At 38.8% G+C, this 20,242-nt stretch overlaps 1 protein-coding gene across 4 annotated transcripts in view; it reads left to right on the top strand.

Moving 5' to 3' along the window:
• Positions 1 to 20,242, top strand: part of MAN1A1 (mannosidase alpha class 1A member 1) — a 154,346-nt gene that overhangs the window by 83,562 nt on the left and 50,542 nt on the right. For all 4 annotated transcript variants that reach the window (XM_036318139.1, XM_036318141.1, XM_036318140.1 and 1 more), the window contains one exon: positions 9,734 to 9,828. In XM_036318139.1, the coding sequence (XP_036174032.1) occupies positions 9,734 to 9,828 (95 nt within the window). The remainder of the gene's footprint in view (positions 1 to 9,733; positions 9,829 to 20,242) is intronic.

The following is a 20,242-nucleotide window of genomic DNA, read 5'->3' as shown; positions in this document are numbered from 1 at the left end:
TTTTACGCCGAAATCAAAAACCACCAGTTTGCCCTAGCTGGTTTGGCTCAGTGGATATAGCATCAGCCTGCAGACTGAAGGATCTTGGGTTCAATTCTGGTCAAGGGCACATAACTTATTGCAGGCTTGATCCCCTGGGGTGCGTACTGGAGGCAACCAATTGTTGTGGCTCTCTCACACCAATGTTTCTCTCTGTCTCTCCCCGTCCATTCTACTCACCCTAAAAATCAATGGAAAAATATCATCAGGTGAGGATTAACAATAACAAAAACAAACCCACCAGTTTAATGGTATTAGATGCACAACCAGATAGGTTTCCATTTACTTGAACAACAACAACAAAAAGATTAATTTGCATTTGCCTTTTTTTTTTCAAAAAAAGAAAAAAAACCTATGTAGACATGGCTATTTAGTTTATTTTGTGAATCTGCAAACTATTACTGCTAAATAACATATTAATTCATTGGTTTTTCATACCTATAGAGTTTATAGTTCAAGTTATGTCATCTGACACAAAAAGGGAACATTTCCTGAAGTTTATTCCCTTCCCAAAAGATAGATACTTCAAGCTCTGATACAGACAACTGTTTACAAAATTACTGCAACTTAGGAGGAGATCGACAGTGAGTCATCTTCACTGTAATGAGCTGATAGCTAATCACAGGAAGAAAGAGCAGGACCATAGAATCACAGGACAAGGAGCAGACATGAAAACGCTCAGCAGCTTTTGGTCCATTTGTATGGACAAAAATGCTAACATCTTTCAGTTATTCCTGAGGAAACCACTATCTTATAGCAAAGAACAATGAAGATGATAGCTATTGTTATAGCTCTTCAAAAAGCACTTGTGCATTTAATCACATTTAAATATCTTGTGATTTGGGAGAATGATTCCCTATTCATATACCTAGAAACTGAGGCACAAAGGGAGTTAAGTGAATGTTCAAGATAATACAGCCCAGGCAGCCAATGACAGGGCCCCAACTCAGAGTCTGCGTGTGATGCTGATGCTGTCACCAAGACAGGATCCCTGCACATTTCACTAAATCAAAAGAACTAAACAAGTTTTTGGGATCAATGCAAAGAAAAAGGATAAACTATAAACATTTTAATGCTCTTTAGCAGTGAGATTGGGGATCTGGAACAATTCACTAACATAGAATGCCTCATAGCCCCAAAATGCCCGGGAATCATAATATACTTGCATAGATGAGGCTGCTATTTTCTTCCTCTTATCTTTCTAATGAACAAAGGTTTCCCAAGTCCAAATTTTGTATATTCCAAATGATTTGTGCTGTTTACCTGCAAATGTAATAATAAACAGAACACTCCTTGTTTTAACGCTATGATATCACATATTAGCAAGCTCTATGTGGGGGATTTCACAAATTATGTTAGAAGTCATAGCTAGGTAGGGTACATGCTTTCATAATTCCTGTGTCTTTAGCAGGCATGATTTATTTTAAAATGGTTTTTTTTTTTTTGGTATGAAATGTGGGTTCAGAAACTAGTTGGCATACTTATCTAATGTTAAGTGTTATTAACAGTATATTGCATATTTTTCAGAGCATCATGTTGGTAACGTGCCCATTTTTTAAACATAAATTGAGATAAAATGAGCAGCTCAACAACTCATTTTTAAGCACTGTGTCATGGTTCGGACTGTTTTGCTGTTATTTACTGTTCTTGGGCTGCTACGTTAGGGGTTAAAGCATCTAAGATAGCACAATGTGGGGAACACCTCAGACTAATTCTAAGCACAGGAACTAAATAGCCTTTCCTCTCCTTTTCTGTGCCCTTTTAACTTCCATACGGAATGCATGTTAGAAGAGGGACAATTTCCTATCATCATACTATATTATTTTTCCCAGCTTCCCCCTCTGCACCATTTATCTCTACAACAAACTTTCTTCTTTAGGAGACACTTTCTTGAAGGACCCTAATTATTTTTCAAGCTATTTCCTCTATCAGACAGCCAATATAATTTCTTGGTGTTGTCATTTATGTATCTTTGCCCCTTATCTCAGAAAAGTTCCATAACCAATAAGAAGTGAAATTACCCATCTTCATGGTGCAGAACTAGTGAGCAGCAGGCCCGAACTTGAACTTGGGCCTCCTGACTCCCTGTTCAGTGTGTCCATTGCTGCCTTGACCCTAGCTTCTGCTCAGGGAAAGCATAAGCAATTTCCAGGTGTAGGTAGCATTGGTTTCTGCATACCTGGATACTGGTGTTGTCTACCTTGAACAGGCTGAAAATTTCCCCAGTTTCCTCTTCATTTTTCATCTTGCTCTCTTAACTTTAGAAAATCTTGCCAACTCAGGAACCAGGGAATGAAATCAGAGCCCTCAGGGGAAAAAAATCAGTGTTCATTTATCAACATTCATTCATTGTGAGTAGGGGATAGCATAAAAGCAAACTTTAACAAAAATTAACTTACTATTAATTTTTCATGAAAATAAGTATCTTTTATAAAGATAGTTAAGTCTAAAATACCTATTCACGCCCTAGCCGATTTGGCTCAGTGGACAGAGCATTGGCCTGCGGACTGAAGGGTCCTGGGTTTGATCCCGGTCAAGGGCACATGCCCAGGTTGTGGGCTCAATCTCCAATAGGGGGCGTGCAGGAGGCAGCCAATCAATGATTCTCTCTCATCATTGATATTTTCTATTCTCCCTCTCCCTTCCTCTCTGAAATCAATAAAAATATTTTTAAATAAATGAATAAAATGCCTATTCACTAGTGTATTCTGCATCTAGATTTATAAAGTATAAGAGTATTTTTCTTGTGTTTAAGCTTTGTGCTTTCATACATTAGAAACGCAAGTCAAAGGTACAATTATATTGTTTCTTCCTTTATATATATATATAGTTTCTTCTTAAGTTTCGACCCAAGGTTACTGGCAGGTTAGCATGCATATCCTTTATGTTTTGAATAAACAAGTTGAGGAGATCTTAGCGCTTTTATTTTTCAGGAAAATGAAGGACACTCTCTTCATCTAATTGCCTAAAAGCTAAAGACTGAATTGTACTGAATCACAGGGAAGAAAAACAAAACAATTGACAAAAGTGTTCATCTAATTAAAACTTATAAACTTGAAAAAAAAATGAAGTTCATAATGCAATTTGAGAAATAAAACAAATATTTTAATTTTAAAAATTTCAATTTGGGATTTTAATTAATTAGAGCAAAAATGCAAACATTAATAGTAGGCAGCAAAGTGAAGATGTGCACACTTACCCATACAGGGAACTCACAGGGGGAGTCCCTCTACATCAAAAGAGGTACAGGTGTCTGAGGGGGCGTGAATCCTGCACTCCCTTGGCTGTAGCTACCATCATACCATCCCCTATGAAAGCCCTGAACTAGAAGAGGGCCTCTCTCAACCTCACTACATATCAAGATTATGGGAATAGTTGACCTTGGCTGGCTCTTCGAGCTGTAAATTTCTGCTGTATTAGTTACTTTATATGTCTTTACTTGAATATTTAACCTTTAGAGGTTCCACTCCAAACCAAAAAGCCAGAGTAGCTCAATAAGTTGGTTGAAGGATTAAATTTGGTTCATATTATGTGTGTTGGTTGACTCAGCTAACAATATATGGGTTATTTCCGTTATTGTGCAGCCAGATATTTATCATTTCTCTGGCATCGTGCACTGAAAGCTTTTTGTAGCAAAAATGAGTAATAGGTAAAGTCTGCTTTTATTAATGGGGAAAATCGGTGTTTGATCTTTTAACAGTGAAGTTTTCAGCGAGCGCATTTGAAGACAGGTTTTCATATTGATTGTGCATTTAAACCGAAGCATGCCTGAACTGAAACTGGTTCTTTCCAGCACTGTCTGTTCTTCTTCACTTCTTCTCTCTTAACTCTTGGCTCTGGCATGTAAATATATTGTACAGTTCTTCAGGGATCTGCAAACTAGTAAAGCAAGGAAAACCATACATCTTGTTTTACAGCCTTGTCCAATCCTATTTGTAAGGGTAGAGTAAAAAGATAAATGTTTTTATTTGACAGATTCTAAAATCTGAAGTTTTTTAAACATTGATCAAAGACTGTGATGATCTTACTTAAGTGTAATTGAAAGATACAGTTTGGGTGTAGTTACTTTGAAATTCTTAACTTCAGACCATAAATGTTATCTAAACCTCTTTGTGAGTTGCATGCTTTAAAGATTATTTTACAGGCTGTTTCATAATATTTTACCACCACCCTTCTTTCAGCATATATTAGTTTTTATTTTTACTGTGAGTGAAATTAGAATCTCTCTTATGCAGAATTTTTCTGGAGATTCTTCTTGAGTCATAATATGTTTGCCCATCTGAAAATGATTGGGGAATTGTGTAAATACCCTACTTAATTTTAATGGTCATTTTTTTAAAAATCGAAAACATCTATTGTCAACATGGATTACATTTTATTTGCTGTCATATTTCATCTTGTTCTTGTAACTTTGTAAAATCCTCTTCACCAAATATAAGTACCAACAAACCCTGGAAATCAATACTGATGAAGAATCTGGTGGCAAGTTAGCACTTATCTTCATAAAACATGAGCATAATTTTGCTCTTTTGCCAGTCTCATTTCAGTACTAGCTTTATGACTTCTGAATACTAGGTTTTTTTCAGTGTTAAATCAAAAGCAGAGATTACGAGCCCTGCTCTCCCATTTTACTGGGGAAACTGAGAACCAGAAAAGTTAAGTGACTGGTGCAGGCCTCCCATTGAAGCCATGGGAGAGCCGGTCCTAGCAGCACATGCTGGCTGGGGCTCCGCGCTCTGTCCATCATGCCTGCCCATTTGAAGGAGTGCTGAAGTACCATTTAGTGTACTTCTTGTGATCATTTGCTTTCCAGCACATTATCCAAGATGTGCTAGTTAAAATTTAACTGCCCTTTAGAATGATTTGTGGCATTTCTTCTTTATTCTTTTAATAATATTAACTTGATAAGCTAGTTTGGAATTTTATTACCTTCTGGCCATGTTAACTAGAAAGATGTTCTCTTTGAGAATCTAGATTCCTCCTCCAAGTAACCTCTCTTCATATCTCAGGAGAAGGTAAATCAATCATAAAGAATTGGAACTGATTCCTGCTCACATATAATGTCATTGAAAGCATCAATAGTTTAATGTTAGAATCCAAAACTCTTTTGTAATTGTGCCCAAGACTCCGGAATATGTGACATAATTATTTGCAGATAGTAGAAACCAGTGGAATGGGATGGAGTGATTTGCAAACACTGGAATATCAGTGGTTTCTCATTAGAGTGTCCCAGGTATGTCTATTTATTAAATGAACATTTATTATTGAGCACCGGTTACTTTGCTAGATGCTACATACACCACCACCACTACCAAATAAGGCGAAGTCCATGCTTTGGAAGCTTCCATATGAAATGGAAATTAAAAAGATGATATGATAAATAATAAGTGAAAATGGCCAACTTTATGGGGAGTTATTGAAAAAGACCTCTCTTAAAAAGGGACTATTTAAAGGGATCACTGAAGTTAAGAACAAAACAGGAAAGTGGAGAGAAAGAGCATCGCAGCCAAAGGAACCAGTAAAGACAAAAACCTTGAGACAGGAAGTGCCATTGTTTCCTGTTAACTGAGAATATAAATAATTTCCCCCATGCTACTCACAGAAATACTGTGATATCAATACCTTTAAAAACAAAATGACCTAGTCTGCGGTGGACATGTATAATAGGCAGCGACGAAGAAACTGAGGATTTTTTCTCTACTTTTAGAAAGAAAATTACATGGGAATAAAAGAAGGAAGGAATATATCTTGCTTTCTTAAATCAAAAGCTGCATTGTAGGTGTTCACAGAAGGAAAAGATCTTGGCCTTGGCCTTGAATAATAGGTGAATTTGTATGGGCCAGAAGGAGGCAGAAAAGGGAGTTTCAGGATGAAAGAATTGTGTAAATAAATATACTAAAGGTGGTAAGGTGGCATCACCAATAAAAACAAGGGTGGAGGTGTTAAATAACCTTATTGTGGTAATCATTTCTATATATATCAAACCATATTGTACACAATGTTGTATGTCAATTATATCTCAGTAATTATAAAGCTGGGGAACATTAAAAGACAGATAATAGAATGGACTGAACTTGAGTGAGTGCTTGAGACCATGAGACTCAAGCTAGAGTCAGACTGGTCTTTGAGAGAACAGAAGATAATAGATTAATGGAGGTCATTGAAAGGTCAGTAGATCAGTTTTGACCTGATATTTTAGACAACAGAGGGAATCAGTATGGTTTCTTGAACATTGGATACTAAAAAGAGAAAGTGGTAGACTTGATTGGAGGGCCTTCTTTTCCATCATGCCATTTCATTGTACCCAGCGATGAAAATATGGATTATGCTCATATCATGGAAAGGGAATGAGCTATATATGAGACATTTCAGGGACTGAAGAGCAATAAATCTAAAGTCAAAATGCCTGCACTCTCAAGCCCCAGGGACTCACTGTCCATGTCAGTGATGGAACTGGGGAAGTTTGCCTGGGACATTAAATGATTGATTTCATCTTGGACATGTTAAGTGTCAGGAGACAAGACACCCAAACTGTGATGTGAGCACAGAAATAGAAGTACAGAACTAAAGCTAAACTGGGAAGGTGAATTTAGGAATTCCAGCAGGTGATAAGAACTGAGTTCTTGAGAATGAATGCTTATGATTAAGAGTGTATGTATTGGGGGAGGGTGCACACACTCACAGAGCTTGAGTAGAAAGTACGAAAACAGCAGTTGGGTAAAGGCCAAGACCAGAAAAAATTTCAAGCGGTTAAATAAGGAAAGTTCTTGGGGAAATACCGTTATTATCATCACTATGAAAACTACAAGTAGCCTTTTAGAGTAGTTGCTATGTATTGTAAGATCTTTAAATGTAATAATGTGTTCATTTCTTTCCACAACCTTTAAAATAGTAAATGCTGTTGTTATTCCCATTTTAAAATGAGGAAATTTAGGTACAGGGAGATTAAGTAATTTGTCCAAGATTACCCAATTTGGAGAATGTTTTTAAAGCCTGAACCCTTAACTTACCTGCCATAAGACTATACTATTAACGATGGTGTTTTAACTGCATAGTTTGACTTTTATCTCTTATAAGTTTCTTGAAAAAGAGTTAATTTACAGTTTTAAGAAATTGGGTTGAAACTAGAAAGTCAAGAGATGGCAGGGCAGTAATTGGGTAATCCCACACAGCAGAAGAGAACTTGGAATTCTCTAGGGCAGCGGTTCTCAACCTGTGGGTCACGACCCCTTTGGGGGTCGAACGACTCTTTCACAGGGGTCGCCTAAGACCATCGGAAAACACATATATAATTACATATTGTTTTTATGATTAATCACTGTGCTTTAATTATGTTCAATTTGTAACAATGAAAATACATCCTGCATATCAGATATTTACATTACGATTCATAACAGTAGCAAAATTACAGTTATGAAGTAGCAATGAAAATAATTTTATGGTTGAGGGTCACCACAATATGAGGAACTGTATTAAAGGGTCGCGGCATTAGGAAGGTTGAGAACCACTGCTCTAGGGTAAGGCAGAGAAAGGAGGAAGAATATACCCTTTGGTCTTTTTTTTTCTCTCTCCTCTCTTTCCATCCACTGTTAGTTGTTGGAATAGGAAATTATCTCCTTAAAGAGAGTTGTAATAATTTGTGGAGGGGAAACATGGTACCTCTATTTTTTTTAGCTATTTCTATATACTTCAAGTGCCTGGACTCCAGAAATATTAGTTTATCTAAATCGATTGCCAATCAGAGTTTTACATTAAACACACTACTTTCTTAATTTTTATTACTAAATGAGAGTGGGATTCCAAAAGATTAGGGTCTCAGAAATAAAGCCAACATTGGTGTTATGGGGTAGTCTTCCGTGTGGGAACTCATGTGCCCAGGTTTCTGTGTGATGAGACTCAGGTCTTGGAGCAGGCGCTGTGGACTGGAACCCACCCTCTGGAGAAGCCACACTGACTGCTTTATTATTATTTACTTAAATATATATTTTTATTGATTTCAGAGAGGAAGGGAGAGGGAGAGAGAGAAACATCAATGATGAGAGAGAATCACTGATCAGCTGCCTCCTGTACCCTCCCCACCCCCTCCCCGGCTAGGGACTGAGCCTGCAAATCAGGCATATGCCCTGACCGGGAATCTAACCGTGGCCTCCTGGTTCATAGGCCGATGCTCAACCACTGAGCCACGCCGGCCAGGCCATACTGGCTGCTTTGACAGTGCTTTCATTCATGCTTTCCCATTGGCTGGGAGAGGACTTGCTTCTATTCTCCATGCTTTTCAGGGCTCCCCCAGCCTTTCTCGAATCTCCCTTGTTTGAAAAAAGAGGCAAAAGGAAAGTGTGTAGTTCCCAGCCTCCCACGCTCAGCACACCATGTGACCAGGAGAAGGGGGAAGGCACCTGCCTGCTGCCACAGCTGGAGCAGTGCTTCCTCCAACGAGTAAATTAACTCTGTGCTTTTCTTTGGACCAGAACTACGAGTGGATGTCAACCAGTTAATCTTCCTAAAGCATGATTTTCTCCAGCGAATTGGCTGCTCAAAAACTGTCAATATTTTTCCATTTTAACAGAATAAAATTCCTAGCCTTTCACTTATGACCTTCCATAGTTCAGGCCAACGCTGTCTGTGTGTGCCTGACCTTATTAGCAGCATTCCCCTTTACTGGCCTGTTCCATTTCTCCTGCAGGTCCCCACTCACCTCTGCCTGTGTTTAGACCAATGCCTTCAGGGATGCCCCCTCCACTTCCCATCCTCACCCCAGTCTCTGGCATTATTAGCCCCGCGTGCGTGCTGCATACAACCTTCATGGAGTTCAGCCTTCTGAACTCCTAGACAATTTTATCTCCAGCTCCCGTGTATCTGTGTTCTAGATATGTATTTTGCATCTATTATCTTCTTTACCAAATCCTGGGTAGAATCTGTACCTAATTTAACTTTGTATCTTTCACTTACACTTGCCATTAGAGGAAATTCAAACTGTCGAAGGCTAAGAGGACAGACATATCGATTACTTATAATAATATGTCTTTTTATAACTATTTTTTGTGGGTGTTATTTTTATTTTTTTTATTAATTTTATTGGAGTGACATTGATTAATAAGATCACATAGGTTTCAAATGTACATTTCTATGATACATCATCTGTATATTGCATTGTGTTCCCACCACTCAAAGTCAGATCACCTTCCGTCACCATATATTGGGTCCCCTTAACCTTTACTACCTCCATCCCCCTGGTCTTCTTTCACTGTGATCTCATAAATACGTGAGGAGAGAAAAGGACCAGATATCCTGATTTTTAGTCCACTACTTATCCACCAGTAACAGTGGTTCTCCTCCTGGCTTGCACATTAGGATCACCTGACATCACCTGTGATGCTTTAAACTATTCTGATCTGGAAGCTCCAAACCAGAATCTCAGGAGTGCAATCCAGACATCCATATTATTTAAAACTCCCATGTGATTCTAATGTGCAAGCAAAATTGGAATAAATGTCCTACAGCACACATGGCCCTTGGACCATTCTAGCTTTCCTAGATAATTATATTTATTTGGGAATTCTTTTAATTTCAGAAAATTTTAATTTTTTTCGTATGTAGAAAATTTTAAAGTAGAAAAGTGCTAGATGAGAGATAGCAGTATAGTGCATTTTGTTTTGCTTACAACCGTAGCTTATTTGACTCTTTAACTTTTCAGATATTTCGAGAGAAAGCAGTGGAACTTGGGGTAAAATTGCTACCAGCATTTCATACTCCCTCTGGAATACCTTGGGCATTGCTGAATTTAAAAAGGTAAAACTCTTCATTTTTGACAACATATTTTAAGTTGAAATAGACAGTGGATGGATAATTACTTGTATGATGTCAGCCTCTTCCATCATTGGGAGTCTTGGCATCTGTCCTTGTGTTGGAAGTTACTAATTTGTCAGTGTTCCATGGCCTCAGATGGGTCCTTGTCATGGGATAGCATGACCCCAACAGAGTCATCCAAGCCAGGCATGATTTGAGGTTTTCATTCTCATGGTGGCATTGCATCCGAAAAACTGTCTCCATAGATTCCAAGAGCACCCCATTATCTTTAAAACTGTCATGAAAACATTTGAGAGGTAGGACACTTGGACTAATCAGATCTCCCATGCAATGAGACTGGGAGCACCTGAGGCTGCCCCACCCACAGGTACAGGAGGGAGGGGACCTGCTCCACTGACCCAGATCAAACCAACCCTCGCATCGCACTTGGGTGGAGAACACTGGTGTGACAAGTCCATGGGAATATGGCCCCAAGAAAAGCCTGGGCTGAAGACTGCCTGGTGTTCTCCCAGGGAATAGCTTGAATTTTCACGATAGCTTGAGCATTTCGTTAATAAACAATTTTATCTTAAGCTTTCTTCTTAACTCCTTCTTCCCCATAAGTAATTAATCACATATGTGCCTCTTAGTAATGATAAGAAAGGTAATGATAATGATGATGAGAACTGTTTATAAAATCATAAAATATAAAGCTTTGTTATAGACATTTTGTACATACTACCACATTTAATGCTCACAACAATCCCATAATGTCAGTACTGATGTTATCTCCATTTTAATAACAAGGAACTCGAGTCACAGACAGATTAAGTCATTTGCCTGATACCATGCTATATATAAATGGTAGGACTAGAATATGTACTTTGATGTTTATGCACACATGATATACAGGCATTAATTAAACAGCTTTCTTATTTTATAAATGCCAAGAAACTGTACAGGGTGGTTTGGCAGGATTAATAGAGATTTCTTCTTCATAATTTACTTTATGACATTCTTTCCTAAAATTAATTATGAAAAATCATCAGTTAAATGTCATGCAGTATTTTCATTTGTGTGTTATATATGTATGCCTTGAAATGATTATGTCTATCATCGTCGGGGAAGGGGGCGTCCAGGGGCAGTGATGCTGAGGCAGTGAGGTGCGAAGAGACCACATGGCTGGCCCATGTTAATAAATGAGGTAGTTCTCTAGTACATGTGATATCTCAGGATCTGTGTCCCCATTTAAGGGGCCGAAGGCTTTCTTTCTCTTTGATCTTGAAGACCAAAGCATATGCTGCCACAGGTCTCAAGGCTGTGGCAATGAGCTTGGCTTAGAGGCAGCATGGCATTTATTGGAGTTTTTTTTTAACTCACGTAGACCACCTATATTACCTTCCACATCTTCAGCCTTTGGATTTATAGACACTATTCTGACCTAGAAACTACTGTATTCCCTGAAGTAAGATCTGGTTACAAACACACTGTGCACATTTAACACATTTTCCCCTACCTGGTAGTTCTGAGAAAAATGATAGGGGCAGAACAGTACACTGAGCTAATTGGTTATCAAGAGACCTGGTTCTAGGTATTTTATAGGTGCTGTAGGTTTGTCTTCAGAGCAATCATTTCCACTCTCCAGGCTTATTTGTAAACTGGAAGTTAGGCTACTTTATTTGTTCTTTTGTGAAAATTTTCAGGTTCACAGGCCACTTTGAAATTCTGCTGAAACATGGCCCTCTCCTCAAAAACTGCATATTCCTGAGTACACATATTTTTACAGTTTCCAAAAGCAAAACCGTGCCTTACTTACGACCCAAGGACCCCAGGTTTAAAAGACTGGAGTGATTGATCACTCCAACCCTCTACCCTAGGATTTCACAGAAATAGTTCTTGTTGTTTCCTGGAAGGTAATGAAATTAGATAAAAGGCTACTAAAGCTAATAGAGAGACATGTGGGCCTATATCTTTGCAAAAATCAGTCAATTATTGTAAGGTGCTGATATCATTTAATTAGTTCTAGCCTCTCTTGAAATAAGCATAAGAAATTGGATTATTTTAAAGCATACTTAACTTTACTTAGTGTTTATTCCTAACAGCTAGAGGATTTTTCCTTAGGAAATCTGTCCTTAGTGTACAGTGGAGATATTTTTTGGTGCATAAAGGAATGCTTCTAGAAACTATTAAATACTGAATCTTCTACGATCTTTCCTATCTGTGCTTCTTGAAAATTCATTAAATGGGGCATTCAAGTTTTTCTTAACACCTTATTTTGCATTTACAGTGTTTTATATGGATGTTATTATTCAATTTCAAAGATTATAGAAAAATTGGATGTGGTGAAAAATAATGTGCCATTTCACTTATGTGTTGTCTAATGTTTTCAAGTTAAACTAGAGGAAATCAGGTAACTGTTTGACAGCTGATAGGCAAACTTTTAATTTCTTCCTGGCATCCTGTATGAATTTTTTATTATAGATTTTATCCACTCTCAATTCCACTTACTAAATAGCAGTGACTTGCCCAGATGTACACAATAAGCCTTGGCAAAATTATTAGTAATATCATTTCACTAAAATTCCTCCAATCCCTTTGCCCAACCAAATCCACCCATTGAGTCCCCTCGCCTTCCAGCTGTGACGCTGATTTGGAAGAAAACATTTCATATTTATCTGCAATAATTACATTTCAGGATACACTTTTGATGTCAACCTAGACATATATGCTGTTTTATCCGAATCTGTGTATGTTTACAGTTTGGGCCAGGGGATAAGGGACAGCTACCATGGAGCCTCTTTGCTATGTTTTTGAAAGCTGTCACCAGGAGAAGCTTCAAAGAAGAGAAGAAAAAACATGTCTGGCACAAGCACATTTTCTTAATTACTCTCCCAGAATAAGGGAGTGTATGCCCAAGAGGAAAAAAGTGCTTGAGGATGCTGTTTAGAATAGCTGTGTGTTCACTGTTGACTGGCTTTGAAACTCTTGGCAATAATAATGATGGGAGAGGCACAGAATATGCCATCTATAATATAATTCGGCTCTTCCCTCTCAATTCTGAAAATAGTTACGGATGCTGCTCTTTGCCAACAACTGTCTGTTCACAAAACTGTGAACCTGTTGGTATTATCTATTCACATCTCTCTAGCATTCAGGTTATTGCCTAAAGATAATTGGTTTCTTTACTTTTCTTTGTAAAAAATGAATAAATAAGCATGTATTTGAGACCTTGCTCTGGTGAAGGTTTTATGTCAGGTCCTGGGAAGATTGCCCTCTTCTCCTCATTTTATTAAAAAAGAAAACAGATATGGTCTCTCCCTCTAGGTATTTACAGCATGATTCTTAAAGCACAATATATATATTTTATATGCTATATTATACATTTGCTTATGTAATTGACAAATGTAAGATAGTCTGTGCCAAGGAGAGAGAATACAATCTCACTGAATTGAATTTAAAGCAAGCAGTATTTTGAATTGGGGAGGTTTATGCATTTGGAGCCAAAACACCAATAAGCCAAATTGGATTTCAGTACTTGTGCAAACTGAGAATAGCTGAGAACCTAAATAATTTACTCATATTCTACATTAGGAACTCTGTCCCAAAATCTGTTCAGAAAAAAAAAAGTATTTTATAATGATCTCTTCTGCTACATCTGTAACACATTCAAGAGCTGCTGTATTAAGTTGTAAATTAGTCGGAATTGTGATTTAATAGCAGGTGGTAATTTGATGGAACAAACAGAACAAACACCATGGTGGTATATGCAGCACCTGATTGGGCGGACGGACGTGCTTGCTTCACCAGCACAACAGTAGAATGACAATGCATAACTTACATAACACCTCTGCTAAACGAAAAGGATTGCCTTTTAACCGATTAGATTTGGGTAGAACTCAATTTCTCTAATGTGTAAACGTCAAAATTTGATGTCTGATCTTGTTACGATTAGCAAGAGGCCATGTTCATTTTTTCCTTTCAACCTAAAGAAGAAAAAGCACCTCTGTGGTTTGTAAAATGAAGTATCCCACCATTTTCATATATATATATATATAATTCAAGCCCGGGTAGAGTAAACTTACTATATTTTAAGTTTCCTAAAATGTGTGCTTAATTTCAAATAATATAGATACTGTTCCCATTATTCATTTCTATCACAGGGCATACCTTCTGGGCATTCCTAATAATTATTCTGTCTTTCTTGATAAATGAGTTCGTTTTAGCTATGTGCCGTTTTATCACTTGTTTGTCTTTGTGGGTTGTTCTGAACTGACACTCTCCTGGTGGTTATATTAGGTTAGCAGAACTGTCTGCAGCATGTGCGTTTACTGCACGTATCAAGGAATGTTCTGGGGAATGACTGATCTGCATTCTGGCTCTCATTAGTCAGCAAGGTGATGAATTCGGTACAACTCTGTCACCTGTGTTTATTTCCTGCTGTGTGAAGTTTTATTCGCTGACTACTCTCATTATCCAATGCAAATGCATACTCTGTCATTAATTACATTGCAGTTTGTATTATGATAATTAAGTTGCAAATTGCTTTACTTTAACTGAAATGGGGCCTTAATTAAGAATAGTACATAACTTAATGTTTTCTAATAGTGAAAGATTATCCCTTGTGAAGCATGTACTATATATATTGTGACAAAAGGCACTAGCCCCTTTATTGGGTTTCTTAGTACTTTAGTGTTGTAAAATGCTTACATATTAAATAAACACAAACTCTGAAAGACAATCTGATTAGGTTAAATATTTTATAACATATCTTCTTGTGTTTTTACTTGACAGTTGAAATATAAATTTCCGATCATTAAATTTGCCAACCATTTTTTGAAGTAGCTGATTTCAGATTCTTACATCATAATAATTATGTAAAAAAATATCAAGAAGCAAATTTCCTGAATATGAGCAGATCAAAGTTTTTTAATGACTTGCTAATATTCTAAGAGGTAAAATAGCCCTTAGTTACCCTAAAAAGTGTTCTGTAGCAGTGATATACACTGAGCAGAAAATCAGAGCCACATCTTACAGTTTTATCTTTACTAGAGGCCCAGTGCATGAAAATCGTGCACTGGGGTGGGGGGGAGGGGTGTCCCTTGGCCTAGCCTGGCCCCTCTCCCAGTCCGGGAGCCCTCAGGGGATGTCCTACTGACAGCTTAGGCCCACTCCCCATGAGTGGGCCTAAGCTGCAGTCTGGCCTCCCTTTGTGGGAAGCAACCGGGCCAATCAGGGGAAGGCGCCGCCCCATCACCCCGCTGCTGCTGCCATTGCCAGCCACCAGCCCTGCTCGGCCCTCGCAGCCACTGCGGCTTTGTCCAGAAGGTGTCCGGAAGACATCTGGTCAATCCGGTCTAATGAGCATATTACCCTTTTATTAGTATAGATTACATGTGCTGCGGGTCTGTTACATTTAAAGTTCTACGAACTCTAGAAAAGTTAAAAAGAAGTTACAGACTTACCAAGTATTTTAAGCTAACCAGTTTTATGGTTTTATTTTTTCTGATTGGATATTTTGTTATATTGGGTTACCCTCTTTTATCTACTTTTATTCATTTGGCCACTTAAACTCTTCTGGAAACAGTAATAACCACACTTTAAGGTTTTAATACTGATATGCACAGTTATTAATATTAGGCATTAGAATATTATTACCCTTATTAAAGCTGCCATTTATTAATATTGTCAATTTAGCTCTTAGCCTTGGATAATTCACATAACTGAGTTTGTCTTCTCATAAGTAAAACTAAAATAACAATAACAATAGTATCTGTCCTGATGATCTCATAAGATTTTATTGGAAATCTAATGAATTAATATCTAGAAGATTAATCATTGCAAATGCCATGAAGTAAATGTAAATTGGAATTATTAATTCATGCTCTTGTTCTGAAATGTTATTATGAAATGTGGTATACGATAAAATAACATAGCTAAAACTTAACTTCGTTCTGATGCCTTTTTATGGTAGTCTTCAGTTTTTAAGCCACTCGGTGCTTCTAATCCATTCTCAAGCTCAAGTCCCGTTTTCTCAGGCCGGGATGGAAGAGGATACTGGTAGAAATACCTGGGAAGATGGAGAGAATGTCTCCGTGTGGGATAGTTGTGACTCCATGCTCAAACATTCCTTATGTTTTAAGTTATTTGGGATTAATCTACAGAGTCAAAGCAATTTCCTCTCCAGAATTATATTTATTGTTGAATTATCTTCTCTCAAAATAAGAACTCTTTAATCCATAAGATTTAAGAAGAGTGTAAGGCAATAAAATGTAATTTTTGTTCCAAGTCCTGCATGCTAGCTAGTAATTAATATGGTACAAACAGTCTCTGGAAAGGTGTATGCGTCCTTGCTGAAAACCAGAGGTTCCCAACCTTTTTATGGCCATGCCCCACCTAAGCATCTCTAAAATCCTGATGCCTCTTGCCCCCCCCGCCGTGACATATAATTCTTATTATTCGAAAAGTGAACTCCTATTCACGTGGAGGACGCCTAAAAGACCATTAACTTGGTCTACACAAGCTTCCAAAGAACATGGCATCCATGAAAGAGAAAAATAAAAGAATGAAAGGACAGTTTAGGTACTGAGGAAGAAATCACTAAGAAATTGTTTTTTTTTTTTTTAATTAAATCTTTATTGTTCAGATTATTACATTTGTTCCTCTTTTTTTTCCCCCCATAACTCCCCTCCTCCCAGTTCCTGCCCCACCCTTCACCCTCACTCCCCACCCACTGTCCTCTTCCATAGGTGCACGATTTTTGTCCAGTCTCTTCCCGCATCTCCCACACCCCTTTCCCCCCCAGGAATAGTCAGTCCATTCCCTTTCTATGTCCCTGATTCTATTATAATCAACAGTTCATTCTGTTCATCAGATTATTTATTCACTTGATTCTTAGATTCACTTGTTGATAGATGCATATTTGTTGTTCATAATTTGTATCTTTACCTTTTTCTTCCTCTTCCTCTTCTTAAAGGATACCTTTCAGCATTTCATATAATCCTGGTTTGGTGGTGATGAACTCCTTTAGCTTTTCCTTATCTGTGAAGCTCTTTATCTGGCCTTCAATTCTGAATGATAGCTTTGCTGGATAAAGTAATCTTGGTTGTAGGTTCTTGGTATTCATCACTTTGAATATTTCTTGCCACTCCCTTCTGGCCTGCAAAGTTTCTGTTGAGAAATCAGCTGACAGTTGTATGGGTATTCCCTTGTAGGTAACTGAGTTTCTTTCTCTTGCTGTTTTTAAGATTCTCTCTTTATCTTTTGCTCTTGGCATTTTAATTATGATGTGTCTTGGTGTGGTCCTCTTTGGATTCCTTTTGTTTGGGGTTCTCCGCGCTTCTTGGACCTGTAAGTCCATTTCTTTCACCAGATGGGGGAAGTTTTCTGTCATTATTTCTTCAAATAGGTTTTCAATATCTTGGTCTCTCTCATCTTCTGGCACCCCTATAATTCTGATGTTGGTACGCTTGAAGCTGTCCCAGAGGCTCCTTACACTATCCTCGCATTTTTGGATTCTTTTTTCATTTTGCTTTTCCGGTTGGGTGTTTTTTGCTTCCTCGCATTTCAAATCATTGACTTGATTCTTGCGCTCCTCTGGTCTGCTGTCGGGAGTCTGTATAATATTCGTTATTTCAGTCCGTGTATGCTTAATTTCTAGTTGGTTCCCCAATATAAGATCGAGGGTCTCATTAGTTTTCTTGTAGATCTCATTAAGTTTATCGGCGGCTTCTAAACAGTTCTTGAGAGACCTTAAAAGTGTGGTTCTGAACTCTATATCTTCCATTGACAATTTTGTCCTGTTTCTTTGTCTCCGCATTTTGTTATGCTTCCTTGGTGCACCCCCTCGTGGTCTTTGTTCGCAGTCTTATAGTTAAATCTTGATTGTTGTAGCTAATTCCAGGGAGGGTTTGACGTCCCGGCCAAGTGGCTATGAGAATCAGCTGTGTCTGCAGTGAGAGAACTTCTGTCCTCTAGGGAGGTGCTAATCTAGCCTTTGCCTGAGGCTATCCGGCAAATGCCTGTGTGCAGGGCTTGGGCGGGGCGGGTCGCACAGGATCAACAGGGTGGGCCGGAGAGAGCAGTTATGGCGGCTCTCAGTCCTGTCCCCAGGGGCTCTGCCTCTCTGGGTCCCAGCACCCGCTGCAAAGCTCAGAGAGAAAGGTGCACTCGCTCTGACCGAAGCCAGACAGCCCCGCTTCTCCCGTTTGAGTCTGGGTCCCTAAAGACTCGCCCGGATCTGGAGCTCAGAGTCTGCGCCTCCCTCCCTATTGAAAACGCCAACCGCGCCCTCCGCCGCCAGCCCGCTCCGCGCACTCCGCACCTCAGAGTTTGACTTCAGCACTGCGCCTCCTCTGAGTGTCCGTATGCGTTTCTCTTTCCTCCTAGTTGTAGGACTTCCACTCAGCCAGCGTTCCTGTGGTTCTGGGTGATGTCCCTTCCGTTTTTTGGTTTCACTTTTGAAGTAGTTGTTCAAAGCAGCAAACTCCGGCGTTAACCTATGCCGCCATCTTGGTTCTCTCAAAGAAATTGTTTAAAAAAATAATAATAATATGAAGTGATAAGAAAAAATAGCAAATAAAGTTTCAAAACATATAATAGAGAACTGAAATGCATAAATATGTCACAACATATATTTACATACTGTATATGAGGCCCCTAGAACCATAAGAAAAGCAAAAACTTCACTATTGATAACTCATTCTCGAATTGCGCCCCCTTAAAAATCAAATTGCCCCCGTGTGGGACGTGTGCCCCACGCTGGGAAGCACTGCTGTAAACCTTCACATTCTATTTCCTTGTTCCTAGGCTGTCCTACTTCTATCAAGGGTCTGACTACTGTGGCTTCTTACTTTCTGTCAGTGATGCTCCACCTCCCCAGTGCTTTAGAATAACTAGGGCATTAAAAAGCATATTTATCATTGCTGCCTCCCTCCCCCCAATCTGTTTCAATTGGTTTTGAGGTAGTTCCTGGCATTTTTATAAGCCTCCTCAGGGCATTCCAATATTCAGCTGGGGTTGAGGATCACTGCTCTATGTCTAGTATTTATATCCTGAGGATAGTTTCATTTCTCCTCTCCGTTAACTTTGGAAACTTTCCCCTGCCCACTGATTGTGAACCTATTGAAATATAGAATATTAGAAAATTGGTTGGATAATGCCCAACTTTAATAGAACAGTGGTTCTCAAACTTTAGAGTATATGAGGATTGTCTGGAGAGCTTGTGAAAACTCATATTGCCCACCCTCAGAGTTTCGGATTCATAGGGTTTTGGACCTGGCTCCATAATTTGCATTTCAAACCAGATCCTAGTTGATGGAGAGGCTGCTGCTGGTGGTCCCAGGATTACACTTTGAGAACTATCATAATACAAGAAATGACTGAACCAGCCATCGGAGCTGTTCACATTCTTAAAGCAGCTGCTTAGTGAGGCAGCCAGCTCCAAACATCCATGGAAAGGGAGAGGGGTTTTTTGTTTGTTTGTTTGTTTGTTTTTTAATATATTTTTATTGATTTCAGAGAGGAAAGGAGAAAGGGAGAGAGATAGAAACATCAGTGGTGAGAGAATCATTGATCGGCTGACTCCTTGCAACCCGGGCATGTGCCCTGACCAGAATCAAACCCGGGACCCTTCAGTCCGCAGGCCGATGCTCTATGGCGAGGGCGGGTTGTTGTTTCTATCACTAATTTACTTGTTACCCAACATTTTCACTTCCATCTAAGCAGTATGTTGCTGCTTATGGAATGTAGCTAATTCCAGCCACTGATTACCCAAAAAGAGTTTACAATGTCCTTTTTCCCCCTTGCATCATCATCATCATTAATAATTATTATTATTATCATTTTATCCATTAGAACTAGAAAGCAAACTTTGTGCCGTTTTAATATAGTGGGAGGAGAAAGTAGCATTTTTAATTAAGGACTTTAGGGTAACTGTTAAAAAGGAGAGCCATTTTCCTAAAGCCATTCTGGTGGCTTCAGCCAAAGTGATTTTATTTTGAGCACCTGGTGACCTCGCCCTGTCCCTGAAGGCATTCCCGGACAAAGACAAAAGGCAGCATTATCCTCCCACCAGAAGATGGGCCCTTGGCTTCTTCTGGATCTTTTAATCCTCCCACCGAGCTGCAGACCGCTCTGCCTATGCCCGTCATGCAGTCACTTGACCAAATCAAAGGCATTTATTTATTGCAAGTGGACAAGAAGGATGGTAGCACTTAGTTTAAATGGAACTTGTGTACAGCCTCCTCTATTGAGACTTAAGGGACAAACAGTTCTGTGCAAAGGATGCTTTGTTGTTTCTCAGTCATGCATTGGGAGGCAGAGGGAACTTGAAGTGCCTAAGGGTGCCTGGACTGTCCCCTTTCTTCCCACTCACCCAGTCATAATGGAAGGTAATGCCAGGTAAATGGGGCTTTCAGTC

This window comes from Myotis myotis, unplaced genomic scaffold (genome assembly GCF_014108235.1).
Source record: "Myotis myotis isolate mMyoMyo1 unplaced genomic scaffold, mMyoMyo1.p scaffold_m19_p_7, whole genome shotgun sequence".
Lineage (NCBI taxonomy): Eukaryota > Metazoa > Chordata > Mammalia > Chiroptera > Vespertilionidae > Myotis > Myotis myotis.
This window is presented reverse-complemented; position numbering and strand designations above follow the sequence as displayed.